Below are 13,692 nucleotides of genomic sequence, written 5' to 3' on the forward strand. Positions count from 1 at the left end.
CCAGACAGATGCAGGTTAAGATCCTCCCTGGTAAGCCAGCTCGTGGGCTACGCAGAATATTAGAAATGGGTTAGAACAATATGTAAGAGCTAGCCAATAAGAAACTGGAACTAGCCGGGCCAGGCAGTGTTTGAAAGAATACAGTTTCCGTGTAATTATTTCGGGCATAAGCTAGCCATGCGGGCGGCCGCGTGCCGGGGACGCAGCCCAGCCGCTCCTATTTCAACATAATAGAAATGAGCGAAGGGGGTAACTGGTAAATAGCCCTGTTTCCCTCTCCTGTTACTTACCGGTTTTAGGTAAGCGACATTGCTGTGTCGGATGTCATTCAAGAGCTGGTCTCTGGGAGTGATTTCCACCAGCGGGGGTGGCCTATTTCTCGGCACCGGCTTGAGCGTTTTGATGACATCTTTGAGGTTGGTTTTCTCCTGTGCCTCTCCGGCTTCTGGCGGCATTCGAGATTTGCGCTGAATTCTCTTCAGCTTCACCACCTTAAAGGAGTCAGGGTCGGTCTTGCTCTGCGGAGGTTGGGGTGGATTCTTCATCATTTCGTTTCTTCCACCAAAGGCGACTTCCTGAGCAGTGAGAGGTCGTCCGGATGAAGGCTGGAAGAACTCCTGCATTCTGGGATCGGGCATGGGTCCCCCCAACCTCTCCCACATCCCAGGGGGCAGCCCCAACCCGTTCTCCAGCATAGCTATCAGCTTTCTCTGCTCTCTAAGTTGCTGCTGTTGCTGCTCCTCTTGTCTCTTCTGCCTCCGTTTATCCTGGTTCCTGGTAAGCAGATTCGTTACCACCATCCTGGGACCCGGAAGCTCGAAATGGTAGCCCATCTTCAGCAGGGTGTTGTTGGCCTTCAAAAGCCTTGAGATTTCCATTTCGGCGTGGTGGCCCAGCATGTGCCTCTGGTTGTGAAAACGAAGTTCGGTTAGAGTCTCATTAAACTGGAGGCACCTCATGATGGCCACGATGCCCTTCCCTGTGATGAAGTTGGACTCGATATTAAGCGTGGTGATGCTCCTGTTTTCACGCAGCATGTTGGCCAAGGCGAATGCTACACTCTCGTCTGCACCGACGTTGGCCAAACTAAAGCTTTTGATGTGTTTGTTCTTCTTCATTGCATTGACAAAGTCCAGTAACATTTCCTTAGGGATATTCTCAATGTTGTTCAGGTTGAGCTCCTTCATGTCGGGGTCGTTCTGTCTCACTCGTCTCAAGCTTCCGTCCAGGTCTGTCTGGTTCCCTGAAGGTCTTGCACTTATCTTCAGAAAACTGGTGTCTAGAGCTAACTTCTTTGGGTCTAATTTGGCTATTTTCTTCTCGGTTTTTTCTTTGGTCTCTGCTCTGTCTTTTTGCTCTTCCAGTGTTTTCATAGCCAGCTGCTGGCAGGTGCTGGGACTGTTTTGGATTTGTTCCTGTGCTTTGTTTTTTTCTCTTTTGACTTTTTCATGTTCATCTTCATCCTCTTCATCTTCCTCCTCATCCTCTTCATCTTCCTCACCATCCTCTTCATCCTCTTCATCTTCTTCATCATCTTCTGTTTCTTGTATATTGTTGCTCCCGTTGGATCCCCTTTTATTTGCAACTATTTCACTGTTGAGCTTTTCTTTTAAAAATTGGGGCATGGTTTTAATGCCTCTTACTTCACGCTGGTTTTGAGTGCTTTCCTAAAAGATAGGTATATGACAGTTAGAATACATAGGGCTCAGCAGTTAAGAGTATTTGCTGCCCTTCCAGAGGACCCAAGTTTGCTCCCCTAAACTTATCTGTGTCTGGTTACTTACAGCTGCTTGTAACTTCAGCTGTAGAGATTTTACGCCCTCTTCTGGCCTCGTCAGGCACTGTATGCAAAAACACTGACACTAATTTCACACAAACATGCTCCTCAAAAGTGTGGGTGGACACACACAATTAAAAATGAAAACAAATCTTCAAAACACATTTTTAGCCAGGCTGCGGTGGTACATGTCTTTTATGCCAGCATTTGGGAGGCAGAGGCAGGAGGGTTTCTGTGTGTTTAAGACTTGCCTGGTCTACAGAGCTAATTCCAGAACAGCCAAGCTTAAGCAAAAAGACCCTATTGGAAATCCTGTCTCAAAACAAAACAAAATAAGAACATTTCTAGGGCTGGGGAGATGGTTCGGTGGGTAATGTACTTGCTACACAAACCTGAGTATCTAAGGACCTGAGTTCAAATCCCCAGCATCCACATAAAGTAATATGAAAGACGGGAGATAAGAGACATGAGAACCTCCGGAGGCTCATGGGCCAGCTGGTCTGGCGTAGGCAGTGGTAAATAGAGACCCTGGACTTAAGGTGAATGCTGAGGACTGGCACCTGAGGTTGTTTCCCCACCCCTGCACACATATATACATAAAAGATTTAAATGGTATGGTAGCACACACCTTTAATCTCAGCACTCAGAAGGCAGAGGCAGTCAGATCTCTGGGTTCTGGGCCAGCCTGGTCTAGATAGTGAGTTCCTGATTAGCCAAGCCTACATAGAGAGACCTTATCTCAAAAACAAACCAAACAAAAACTTAAATGAAAAACATTGTAAACAAAAAAGCTCAAGTTAACAAACCTTGTGTATAATACTATTCCATTTATATATACAAAAAATGTATTTATGCTTATGAAAAAAAATTCTGGAATTATTACCAAATTCCTGGTTTTTGTTTGCTTTTTTTTTTTCTGAGTCAGAAAGGTGACACTTGGTACAACTGAAGAAGAAGGGTCTGTTGGTTGCCCAGTGTTTGTGCTATATGGTCTTATGTCTTAGGTTTGCCTTGTCTTCTGATACAGAAGACCCTCTACTAAGCAAATACAACTAAATAGGGATGGACTTTTGTAGACACACAGTTGGGGCTGTGCTTATCTCCTTCCAGACATACTTGTCTCTGAGGTTCTTTGGGAATTGATTCTTGGAACACCAAAATTTATGGGTACACGCACACACTTGTGTGTGTGTGCGCGTGTGCATGTGTTATGAGAAATATACGTACATATATAGGTATAGACACACATACACATATATATCCTATACACCCCTCTTCCCATGCAAGCAGTATTTTACATTGTCTCTAGACCACCTAATACCTACTATGCCAATAATGTAAACAGGGATACTGTATTGTTGAAAAAAATGAAAAGAAAAAAATCTATATATAAATATCCAGTCCACATGGCAAAACAAAACAGCAAACAAACAAACAAAAAACTTTTTTTTTTAGTGTTTTCAGTTCACAATTCTTTGAATTCAAGGATACAGTCCCTGAGGATACACAAAGCCAAGTGCATTAATAAGACCTAGTTAATTTTGTTTTCAGAGTCTTTATTTTTAAAACGTGGTGTTAAAACTTATTTGGGAACTTGATGATACAAATTGTAAAGTCTGTGTGTCAACGTGTTTATGTGTAGTTGAGCGGGAAGGTTCGCACTCACAGTGCTGTGTTAAGAAGTAATTTCCTTATACCCTACACTTAAGTAGCCTTCCTAATGTATCCACTGCTTTCGTCGACTCGCACTTTGCATTTCCTGAGATTATGCCAGGAAATGGGAGTAGTCTGATAAGCTAGCGTGTGTTTTTAAAACCTCGGTTTGGATCCTGGCTCTGAGCAAAACACCATCGTGTTCTAGTCTCACTAGTCTCTGAAGCAAACCACTTTGAAGGAAGAGCCAGTCTTAAAATGGAACAGGGTTAGGGCGAGATTTACAGCTCTTTGCTGCGTCTGGGAGGGGGAAGCGGCAGTCTTTCAGGTCAGTGTTTACTAGATTCTCGTGCATCGGTGACTACACTTTGGATCCACCTGTGTTTTTTTTTTGGCCAAGTGTAACTCTAAAAGCTTGGAGAAGTCTGACACTCAGTAGTCTGAGCAAGAACTTAGTGATGATGATGATGCATTGCACGAGTTGACTTAACTTCCTCCTAAAACCTGCACCATCACATTCCCCATCTGTCCCAGCAGGGGGAGCCCAATCATCCAGCTGTTTAATGTACACCAGGGAAGAAACAAAGACCCTGGTCCTGCAGCTCTCCTAAAATGGGTATTCAGGAGCGATTGTCTTGGAACCCACGGACCTGCACTTGTAAGAAAGTCTGCAAATGACACGGTAAGCTCTAGCCTGACCAAGCCAGATGTTTACGTCCTGGAGTTCAGATTGTGTTTATGTCCCCTACTCCCATCACACCTGCGTGACAACAGGGTGATGAGGTTCACCTGTATCTAGCAGGCGGGGCTGAAGACACTGTACTTTGGAAATTTGTCTTCTTTTTTTCCTCAGTCATTTTTAAGTGCACCGTTAAACTTTGTGCTTCAGTGCTGTCACGATGGTTCAGCAGGTAAAGGCACCTGCCACAACTAATAACAAAATGTAATTAACAGCATTAATTGTGCTTTACGTGTAATTAGTTTGTAGAGATCATGTCTCAAGAAAGAACTCTCTTGAAAACTGCCATTAGCCATCTATTTCCAGGTGTCATGTTTGATGCCCAGTGCACAGAGCGCCCACATTCTCAGTCGTGGGTTTGGTTTAGTGTACATGGCCAGATTTCCTCAGAACTGGGGAGTCTTTGACATTATATGTAGAATATTGTAGGTGAAGAAGTAGGATGGAGATGGGAGGGGAGGGGAGGGGGGCAGAAGTTTTGATGAGATTCTCAAAGGGAGAAGCCAAAAAGTCAGAACAGCTTCTTCTGGGTTGTGAGTTAAAGCATTATGTATCATGGCCACAGACCACGGACTCCACAGAGAGACCCCAGTGTCACTGTTGGAAGAGACACTGACATGAAGCCATCACCTCTCCCCCTTGCAATTATACCATTGTTCAGAAAGTTACAGCCGGGATAGGATTAATATTACGATTTAATTTAAATGTGGCCAAATCCAAAACAACCACATACTGTGCTCTTGAGAAATCACAATTGCAAAACAGACCCTGCTAGCCCAGACCCGGCAGCCCTTTGTGTCCCACATAGATCCCTGGTTACCTCAGACTGCACAAAACTGACAGGAACGCGTTCATCTTCCACCATGCGTCTAGAGGCCTTCTGCAAATACATGTAATCGACGAGAGACTTATGGTCAAAGTTTCCTGTAGGTGCTTTGTTGGTCTGATCTTTTTGGATCATCCCCACAGGAAGGTGGGGGTCAGGAGCCATGACTTCCATCTCCGACTGCAGCTCCTTCAGCTCTTCGGGGGACAGGTTGGCCAAGAGCTCGTCCTCGTTAAGCTCCTCACTGAAGACGTCTTCTTGGTCTGAATTTCTGCTGTGCTCTGACATTCTTTACTTTCACTATTTGTTTCTAGATCACCAGAAAAGAAGAAATCATCTAAGATGATTAAAAAAAAATAATAATCAGTACGTGTCAGTATCTTCCAGTCAACAAATAACCCAGGTCAACCCACCCTTGAGCTCGGTTCTCCCTCAATGGTGTTTGTTGGGCTGTTGGGAGTAACTACGGCTTAGCTCATGTGGGATCTATATTAAGCAAGGTTTTCTGGGCAGAGTTAAGTTGTGGAGCTACTACACAACTCCCTTTTCGGCAACTTGAGTCAGCCGTACAAATCCACCTGACATTTCCGAACAGCTGCCGGACGGGAGGAGCCAGTCCACAGAATCTGTGCAGGGGGAAACCGCATTCTTTTCTAATGCCCTCCCCGTGGCAGGGTCCAACTCCGTGCAGCCCACACCTACATGCTCTCGGGCTTCAGGGGGAGCCTGCTGCGGCTTATCTATCCAGATCACAACACATCAGAATGGAAATCCAGCCAGCAAATGCAGTTTCTCCTGGTATAAAAAAAGGTCCCTTGAAGGTGGAAGGTGAGCTCCCGAGCTTCACCTCTTCTCCTCGGCAGGCTCTGAAAGCTGCAGTCCTGAAGAAAAGAAGAGCTCAGCTCTTGCTCTGGTATTCACCCCTGTGTAAGCGAAACTGTGCCAGCTGCCCTTATCTGCATCTAGATCCTGTGACCTGACAGATGGGGATAACAGGCCCCTGAATTTCCATGTAAGGCAGGGGCTGAGCATTTTAAGCCATTTATGTCCTTGGTAAGCATCCATCAAAGCTAAATAAATTAAGATGAATCTGCAGAGAATTTTTTTTTAATCAGACCATTAAAGAACTGGGGGGAAAACTGTGAAAATTTTTTTTTGTAAATGAGAGCAATAGTTTTTTTTTTCAAATTACAAATATACGTTTATGTTACAGAGCTAGAAAGAAAATGAATTTTTCACCTGATTTCCCTGTTGAGAACAACTGCAGCAAATACTCTGGCTTAGTTCAGTCATTTCTTTAGAAATAGGAACTCCATGCTACTGTATCACCTTCATGGTATTTTTGGCAGTTTGGACATGAAAGGCAGGAGTTTGGCCATGGAAGTCAGCAATCTGCCCTGGCTGTATCCTAGCCCTGTGTCCTTTGGTTTATTGTTTGTTTCTGATCTAAAGTAGCTTTAGAACTCACTACGTGGGATGGCTGTCCTTGAACTTGCAGCTGTCTCCTGGCCTCCAACACCCAAGTGTCCTGATTACAGGCATTCATCACCACATCCAGTCTGCTCTCTGTGTTTTCTAGTTGATAAAAATCAGGTTACTTTTGAGGCGGTTATATATTCTACAACCACATACTTTTTAAGATCTCCCTGTCAGGAACTATAGTTGACAAATTTCATAGTTCATGTAACCCACCCTTAATTGTTACATATATAAACTCTTTTCATTTATTTTTTTTCCCCCTTTGAGACAGGGTTTCTCTGTAGCTTTGGAGCCTGTCCTAGAACTAGCTCTTGTAGACCAGGCTGGCCTTGAACTCACAGAGATCCGCCTGCCTCTGCCTCCCTAGTGCTGGGATTATAGGCGTTCACCACCACTGCCTGGCATGTTTTCATTTCTACAAGTACAAACAGTCCTTCAACAAACATCTTACTATCTCCATATTTGTATATGTCCAAGTTTATTTGTTTAAGGTAATTGGATAGATTCTAAGAAATCAAACCGCAGGATCAAACAATATGGAAAAACTAAATAATTTTCATGTGAATGCCTAAGTGATCCCCTTAGTGTTTTTGCAATATTTTTATGGTATGGGTAAATTATAGACATACTATTCCTCATATGTGTGTGTACATACATACATACATGTGTGTTTATGTATACACATACACATATTCCCCCATGCTCCAGAGTTCTGCATCCAGAGTTAACAAATCAATAAACAAAGCATTTAAAAATAATTGCCTCTGAACATGTATGTGCTTTTTTTTCCCCCTAGTAATTATTGTCAAACAGCACAATCTGTCATATTTCAGGGACAGCCACAGAAACAGTTAAGAGAAAACAAAACAAGGTTTAAAAGAAACAGAACATTTAAAAAACTCTTCCACGAGAGAAATTGTTATAGTAACAGCCATGAACAAAAGAGGCTTTACAATTTCTGACAGTTGTACAGAAAGCAGCCAAGAGCCTGTTAGATGGCATTGCCTGTATAGGACTAGCTTTGAAATGTAATTAAGAAATCCTCCCTAGAAAAAGGACCTGAATTCTTCCGGATTCTCACTGATGAATGCCACTTGTTCCCACATGTCCAACCGCCTCCGATGATCAAGCTGATTGAGGATTGCTGCAAGGAGCCCTGATTCCTCTGACAGCATCTTCCAGGGGCAGCAAGTGGGTAAATCTCTGCCAGCTGCTTCCCCGGGCACCTGACTCGCCTGCTAAGAGAGGGTTGTGTGGGTCTGATTAGCCTCCTTTGACCCTCGGATGAGTTCGTGTTCGCTCTTCATGATGTCTTTACTGCGGCCACCTCTGCACCTTCCCACATCAGCACCCAGCACGAGGGCCAAAGCAAGTAGCTACCTGTAGGGATGTCACCTGCGTGACCCAACAGATCAACTGACTCCGGATCAGGTCTAGTGGAAGGAATGGAGCCAGCTCCCTCCTAGAAGCTCCTGAATCTGCATTCTGAAAGTTGGGTCTTGGGCTCCATGCCTTTTTGAACATTCTCTGGTGATTCTAACATGGAAATTCAGAACATTCCAAGATTTTACCTGCCTCCAAGACTTTGCACATGCGGTGCCCACTGCTTTTCTCTGGGCTGTGCTCATCTCTCAGACTTTAATGCTAACCAGAAATGTCGGACACTACCCTGGGCGTGACAGGCCAGGTTCGAATAGTTTGTCAAGGTGTGTGCTGAGGGCCTGCTTTGCGCCCTGTACGATGTTAGGTGCCTAGGAATGTGGGCGTGATCAAGACAGAGAAAGTCACGTTCTGGTAACCATCATTTCTGGTTACAGCAAATGCTAAGGAAGATGGATGCCTTACGTTAGAGAACAGCACTGGAGAATGACTCTGCCCGGGAGGGAAGTCCGAGAGACGAGCACGAGCGCAGACCCCTGAGAGCAGCGGGAATGGTATGCGCACCGTTTTTCTGGCAAGTAAAATCTTGGAATGTTCCAGGTCCTAGAATCTAGAAAGTTACCACAGCCTCACATGACTGACAATTTAGGTACGGAGAATTTGGGGGCAGGGAGGAAGACAGGGCCAGGCAAGATCGTTGACTGACACATTCCCCATCACATGAGTATGTGACTGTGTGTGTGTGGCCGGGTGAGGGGAGGCTTGCAGCTTGGAAGAGTTCCCTGTTACTCTCCTGCTCGAGTTCCCATAGTGACATCTGTAGTCCCAGGATCCTTCACGATCTGGACCCTGCTGCTCTACTCCTGTGTGATATCAATCAATCCCGGCAACACACTATCTGATCCAATGCCAGCCAACTTGAGAATTCCAGGATTGGCAGAGCCCTTTGCTGTGTCATAGTTTGGAGCTTCTGCCCCCCTCCACCCCCAGGCCTTCTGGGTGGAGCAACCTTTATTTATTTATTTATTTATTTATTTATTTATCTATTTATTTATTTATGTCTCCATCATTTATTGACGTCATCTCTTTCCCAAATGCATTTCTCTCACACCCTTGTCTAGAACTGGGCACCTGCCCCACAGAGCTGTCGTTGCCCGTCACTGGTCCATCCTGTCCCTCCAGGCATGTCTAATTGGCAGCCCCATTGTCCACCTACCCATAGGATAGGAATGAAAGGAGGCCAATACAGAAGGTAGAATTCCCTAAAACATTGTGAATCTTTCTGTTGCTGGTTGCTTGTACTCTTTACTCTTTGGGAGGGACCCACCATCCGCTTCCCAGAATAATACACGGAGGCTTATTCTTTTTTAATGTCTAGCCTTAGCTTGACTAATTTCTAGTCAGCTTTTCTTAACAATTATCCTGTCTTCCTTTTGCCTCTGGGTTTTTCTCTTTCTCTGTTCTATATACCTTTCTTTACTTCTTATTCCATGATGTGCTGGGTAGCTGAGTGGCTGACCCCTGGTATCCTCCTCTCTTTCTTTTCTCGCTCTTTCAATCTTCTCTTCCCAGATTCTCTTCCTATCTATTTTCTCTGTCTGCCGGTTCCACCTAGCCTTGCTCCTGGTTAGTTATTGACCATTCAGCTCTTTCTTAGACCAATCAGGTCTTTTAGACAGGCAAAGTAACACAGCTTTACAGAATTAAACAAATGTAACATAAAAAAATGCATTATATTAGGTGCCTTAGGCAGGCAAGGTGAAACAAATGCAACACATGTTTTCATAATTAAGCCAAAACAATACAAATAAATAACACATCTTTACATTTTTAACAAATACAGCATAAACAAATAAAACACACTGTCACATAATTAAATTAACTTCACCGCATAAAAAAATGTAACACACCTTTGTATAGTTGAAATAATATTCCACAACACTGAGTTTTTATGTTTCCATAACAGGCTGATAATTGTCCTTTTGTCTGTGAAGAATTGGATTAGAATTTTGATAGAGGTTGTATTGTATCTGTAGATTGCTTTCCATAGGATGACCATTTTTACAGTGTTAATCCTACTGATCCATGAGCATGGAAGATCTTGTCATCTTCTGATATTTTTTTCACTTTCTTTCTTCAAAGACTTGAATTTTTATCATATAAATCTTTCATTTGTTTGTATACATATACCCCAAAGATATTTTGTATTTTTGAGGATTTTGCAAAACATGTTATTTATCTGAAAAAAATGCATTATATCTTTGCATCATTAAACAAATGTTCCACAGCATAAACAGATGTAACACATCTTTAACTAATATTCCATAGCATCTTTCTGTGATTTTTTTTCCTAACTCAATTATGCAATTCCCAAGTATAAACTATTCATGACAACATAGGGTCTCAATGTCAAAAAGTTTTACACACACACACACACACACACACAGAGCACACTTTGTAAGACATTTGGGGAAAACCTAAATGACACAATGCACAGTAACTTATGAACATTAGTCATTAGGTGTGCCCAGTATCTAACAAATATTGTTCAAAAGTGGAAATAAAAAGGCTTTCCCATGTTATTCTCTCTAAAACACATATGTAATACATGCACAAAGATGTATGAGTCTTAGTCACATATAAGAAGTGCAGACGGTCAGAGAATGCACGTATCTTTCTTGGGTCTGTCTACTTTTTTAACTTTTTCATTCTGCACTGATCCTGGTTGTGAGGATGGCGGATAGACCATCTCTTGCTTCAGTTACATCCCCTGGTTAAAAATGGACACAGCTTTCGAATGGCTTCCAAGCAGTAGTAAATAAATCAGTTCTGGCCTATTTGTGGTATGTTATTCCCTTGTGCAATTCTGTTTGGATCTCCAAGGCTCTGCCCACTGGCTACACGTTCCCTGAAGAGTTCATCAGTGTCATACAAGTGCCTGGATCTCTGCTCAGATGTCCCTGACTCATGGTGCAATTCTTCAGAATGGGCTCAGAAATGGACGAGGCAAACGTTTCTCTAAGACCCAACACTCAGTCTGCCTTTCCTTCACTAAATCCAACTCAGTTACAAGGGGGCACACTCATCTTTTTACCTTGATTGTTTTATAAACAAATTAACTTTTTAAAAATTGAGTTGGAGCTGGAGGGATGGCTCAACGATAAAGAGAACTTTTGCAGAGGACTCAGGCTTCGTTCTCGGCACCTACATGGTGGCTTTACAACCCATTCATATTCCAGTTCCAGGGAATCCCGTGGCCTATCCCGACTGTCTCTTTCACCAGCTATGCACACCGTACACATCCAGACAGACAGGCAAAATGCTCATACATATAGAACAAAAATAAATAGAAAATTAAAAGGCTTGTATTAAATTGATTTTATTAAATTGATTTGGTTTTATTTCAAAGGTGAATGAGGGTGCTATGGCAATCCTATTAAGGCAGCTAATATAGACTGACTGCACAGCCCAGCCATTGTGATCTCTGCTGTAGCTATGACTACACGGCTTCTGTTTCTGTCAATACCATTTTCACTATTAATGGAAAAGGTCCTGCTGCTGTGGCCGCTACTGATCTTGCTATTCTGCTAAACTTATCAGGTACTTACCACTACGAAGCACGTGACAGGGGCTTTTTATATGTGTCAAACCCCCCCCCCCAACCTTGAAAGAACCATAGACATTTGTCAGAACTGACACAAATATTGGGTACTGACTGGAGGGAAAGTCATCAGAGTGCTGGGATTATAGGTATGTGTCAGAAGTCATGACTCCTAGTCTTCTGTTGCTTATCATTTGTCCAGTTCAAACTTGTTTAGTATTCAGTGCTGAAATTACACAGCACCAAACTGGCAACTCTGCTATTACATGTGTGCCTGAGCATGTGTGTGCCCATGTGTACTGAGGACAGACATAAACATCTGCCGTCATTCCTCAGATACCATCCACCTTGGGGTGTTTTTATTTTTGTTTTGCTCTCATACTCCCAATTTACTCAGGAGATCTTGTCTTTGTCTACTTCTCACATAGATTAGATCCATGTATGTCTCTCTTAGGGTCCTCATTGTTGTCTAGGTTCTCTGGGATTATGAATTGTAGGCTGGTTGCTCTTTGCTTTATGTCTAAAAGCCACTTATGAGTGAGTACATATAATACTTGTCTTTCTGGCTCTGGGTTACCTCACTCAATATGATGTTTTCTAGATCCATCCGTTTGGCTGCAAATTTCAAGATGTTGTTATTTTTTTCTGCTGTATTGTAGTCCATTGCGTAAATGTACCACATTTTCCTTATCCATTCTTTGGTCGAGGGGTATTAGGTTGTTTCCAGGTTCTGGCTATGACAAATAATACTGCTATGAACATAGTTGAGCACATGTTCTTGTGGTATGATTGAGCATCCTTTGGGTATATACCCAAAAGTGGTATAGCTGGATCTGGAGGTAGGTTGTTTCCTAATTTCCTAAGAAATCACCATACTGACATCTAAAGCATTCCCACTTTGCATTCCCACCAGCAGTGGAGGAGTGTTCCCTTTACCCCACACCCTCTCCAGCATAAGTTGTCATCAGTGTTTTTGATCTTGGCCATTCTTACAGGTGTAAGATGGAATCTCAGAGTTGTTTTGAGTTGCATTTCTGATGGCTAAGGATGTTGAACATTTCCTTAAGTATCTTTCAGCCTCTGTTGAGAGTTCTGTTTAGGTCTGTACCCCATTTCTTATTGGATTATTTGTTCTTTTGATAACCAATTTCTTGAGTTTTATGTATATTTTGGAGATCAGTTCTCTGTCTGATGTGGGATTGGTGAAGATCTTTTCCCATTCTGTAGGCTGTCATTTTGTGTATGTCCTTTGCTTTACAAAAGCTTCTCAGTTTCAGGAGGTCCCATTTATTAATTGTTTCTATCAGTGACTGTGCTATTGGGGTTAAATTTAAGAAGTAGTCTCTTGTGCCAATTCGTTCAAGTGTATTTCGCACTTTCTCTTCTATGAGGTTCAGTGTGGTTGGTTTTATGTTGAGGTCTTTGATCCATTTGGACTTGAGTTTTGTGCATGGTGATAGATATGGATCTATTCTCATTCTTCTGCATGTTGATATCCAGTTACGCCAGCACCATTTGTTGAATATGCTTTCTTTTTTTTTCCATTTTATATTTTTTGTTTCTTTGTAAAAAATCAGGTTTTCATATATCTGTGGATTGATATCCAGGTCTTCATTAGTCCTCCTGTCTGTTTTTATGCCAATACCAGTCTTTTTTCAGTACTGTATCTCTGTAGTAGAGTTTGAAGTCAGGGATTGTGATGCTTCCAGAAGTTCCTTTATTGAACAGTATTGTTTTGGCTATCCTGGGATAGCCCTATCACACAACAAAAGTATTTGCCCAACTATGTTCATAGCAGCATTGTTTGTAATAGCCAGAACCTGGAAACAACCTAGATGCCCTTCGATGGAAGAATGGATGAAGAAAATATGGAATATATACATATTAGAGTACTCTTCTTACACATTTCAAAGTTATTTGAGTATTTTGTTGAAGCAGATACAGTTTTATGACCAAAAAACCAAAAAAAAAAAAAAAAGACCCCAAGTTGAATCAAATGCTTGTGACACAGGTGACAATAGCCTCGTGGGTCCTCTGATGCTACTGGCAGTGGGTGATTCTGATGAGATTGTGGAGTGAGTGCAAGTTCATCTGGTTTGCTCTTTAAATAAATACTTAAGTGGCTGGAGAGATGGCTCAGTGGTTAAGAGCACTGACTGCTCTTCCAGAGGACCAGGGTTCATTTCCCAGCACCCACACGGCAGCTCACAACTGTCTGTAATTTCAGTTTCAGGGGA

General features: G+C 42.6%; 1 protein-coding gene and 1 long non-coding RNA gene across 6 annotated transcripts in view; one reads left to right on the forward strand and one right to left on the reverse strand.

The window, feature by feature from the left end:
- Lmod3 (leiomodin 3) overlaps positions 1-7,191 on the reverse strand; it is a 21,802-nt gene extending 14,611 nt beyond the window's left edge. Inside the window, exons 1-3 of one of the 3 annotated variants that reach the window (XM_050149330.1) lie at positions 5,698-7,191; positions 4,990-5,332; positions 44-1,667 (exon numbers count right to left, since the gene is read on the reverse strand). In XM_050149330.1, the coding sequence (XP_050005287.1) occupies positions 156-1,667; positions 4,990-5,283 (1,806 nt within the window). In that variant the 5' untranslated portion in view covers positions 5,284-5,332; positions 5,698-7,191 and the 3' untranslated portion in view covers positions 44-155. Of the gene's footprint in view, positions 1-43; positions 1,668-4,989 lie in introns of those variants that run through there. The other 2 variants (XM_050149331.1, XM_050149329.1) reach the window with 2 other exon arrangements.
- Positions 2-13,692, forward strand: part of LOC126506058 (uncharacterized) — a 31,927-nt gene continuing 18,236 nt past the window's right edge. The window contains exons 1-4 of one of the 3 annotated variants that reach the window (XR_007593073.1): positions 10-30; positions 300-416; positions 568-777; positions 3,965-4,112. This is a non-coding gene — a long non-coding RNA (uncharacterized lncRNA). Of the gene's footprint in view, positions 31-299; positions 417-567; positions 778-3,964; positions 4,113-13,692 lie in introns of all 3 variants that reach the window. The other 2 variants (XR_007593074.1, XR_007593075.1) reach the window with 2 other exon arrangements.

The sequence above is a fragment of the Alexandromys fortis genome, unplaced genomic scaffold (assembly GCF_014885135.2).
Source record: "Alexandromys fortis isolate MF-2015 unplaced genomic scaffold, M_Fortis_MF-2015_v1.1 scaffold_48, whole genome shotgun sequence".
NCBI lineage: Eukaryota > Metazoa > Chordata > Mammalia > Rodentia > Cricetidae > Alexandromys > Alexandromys fortis.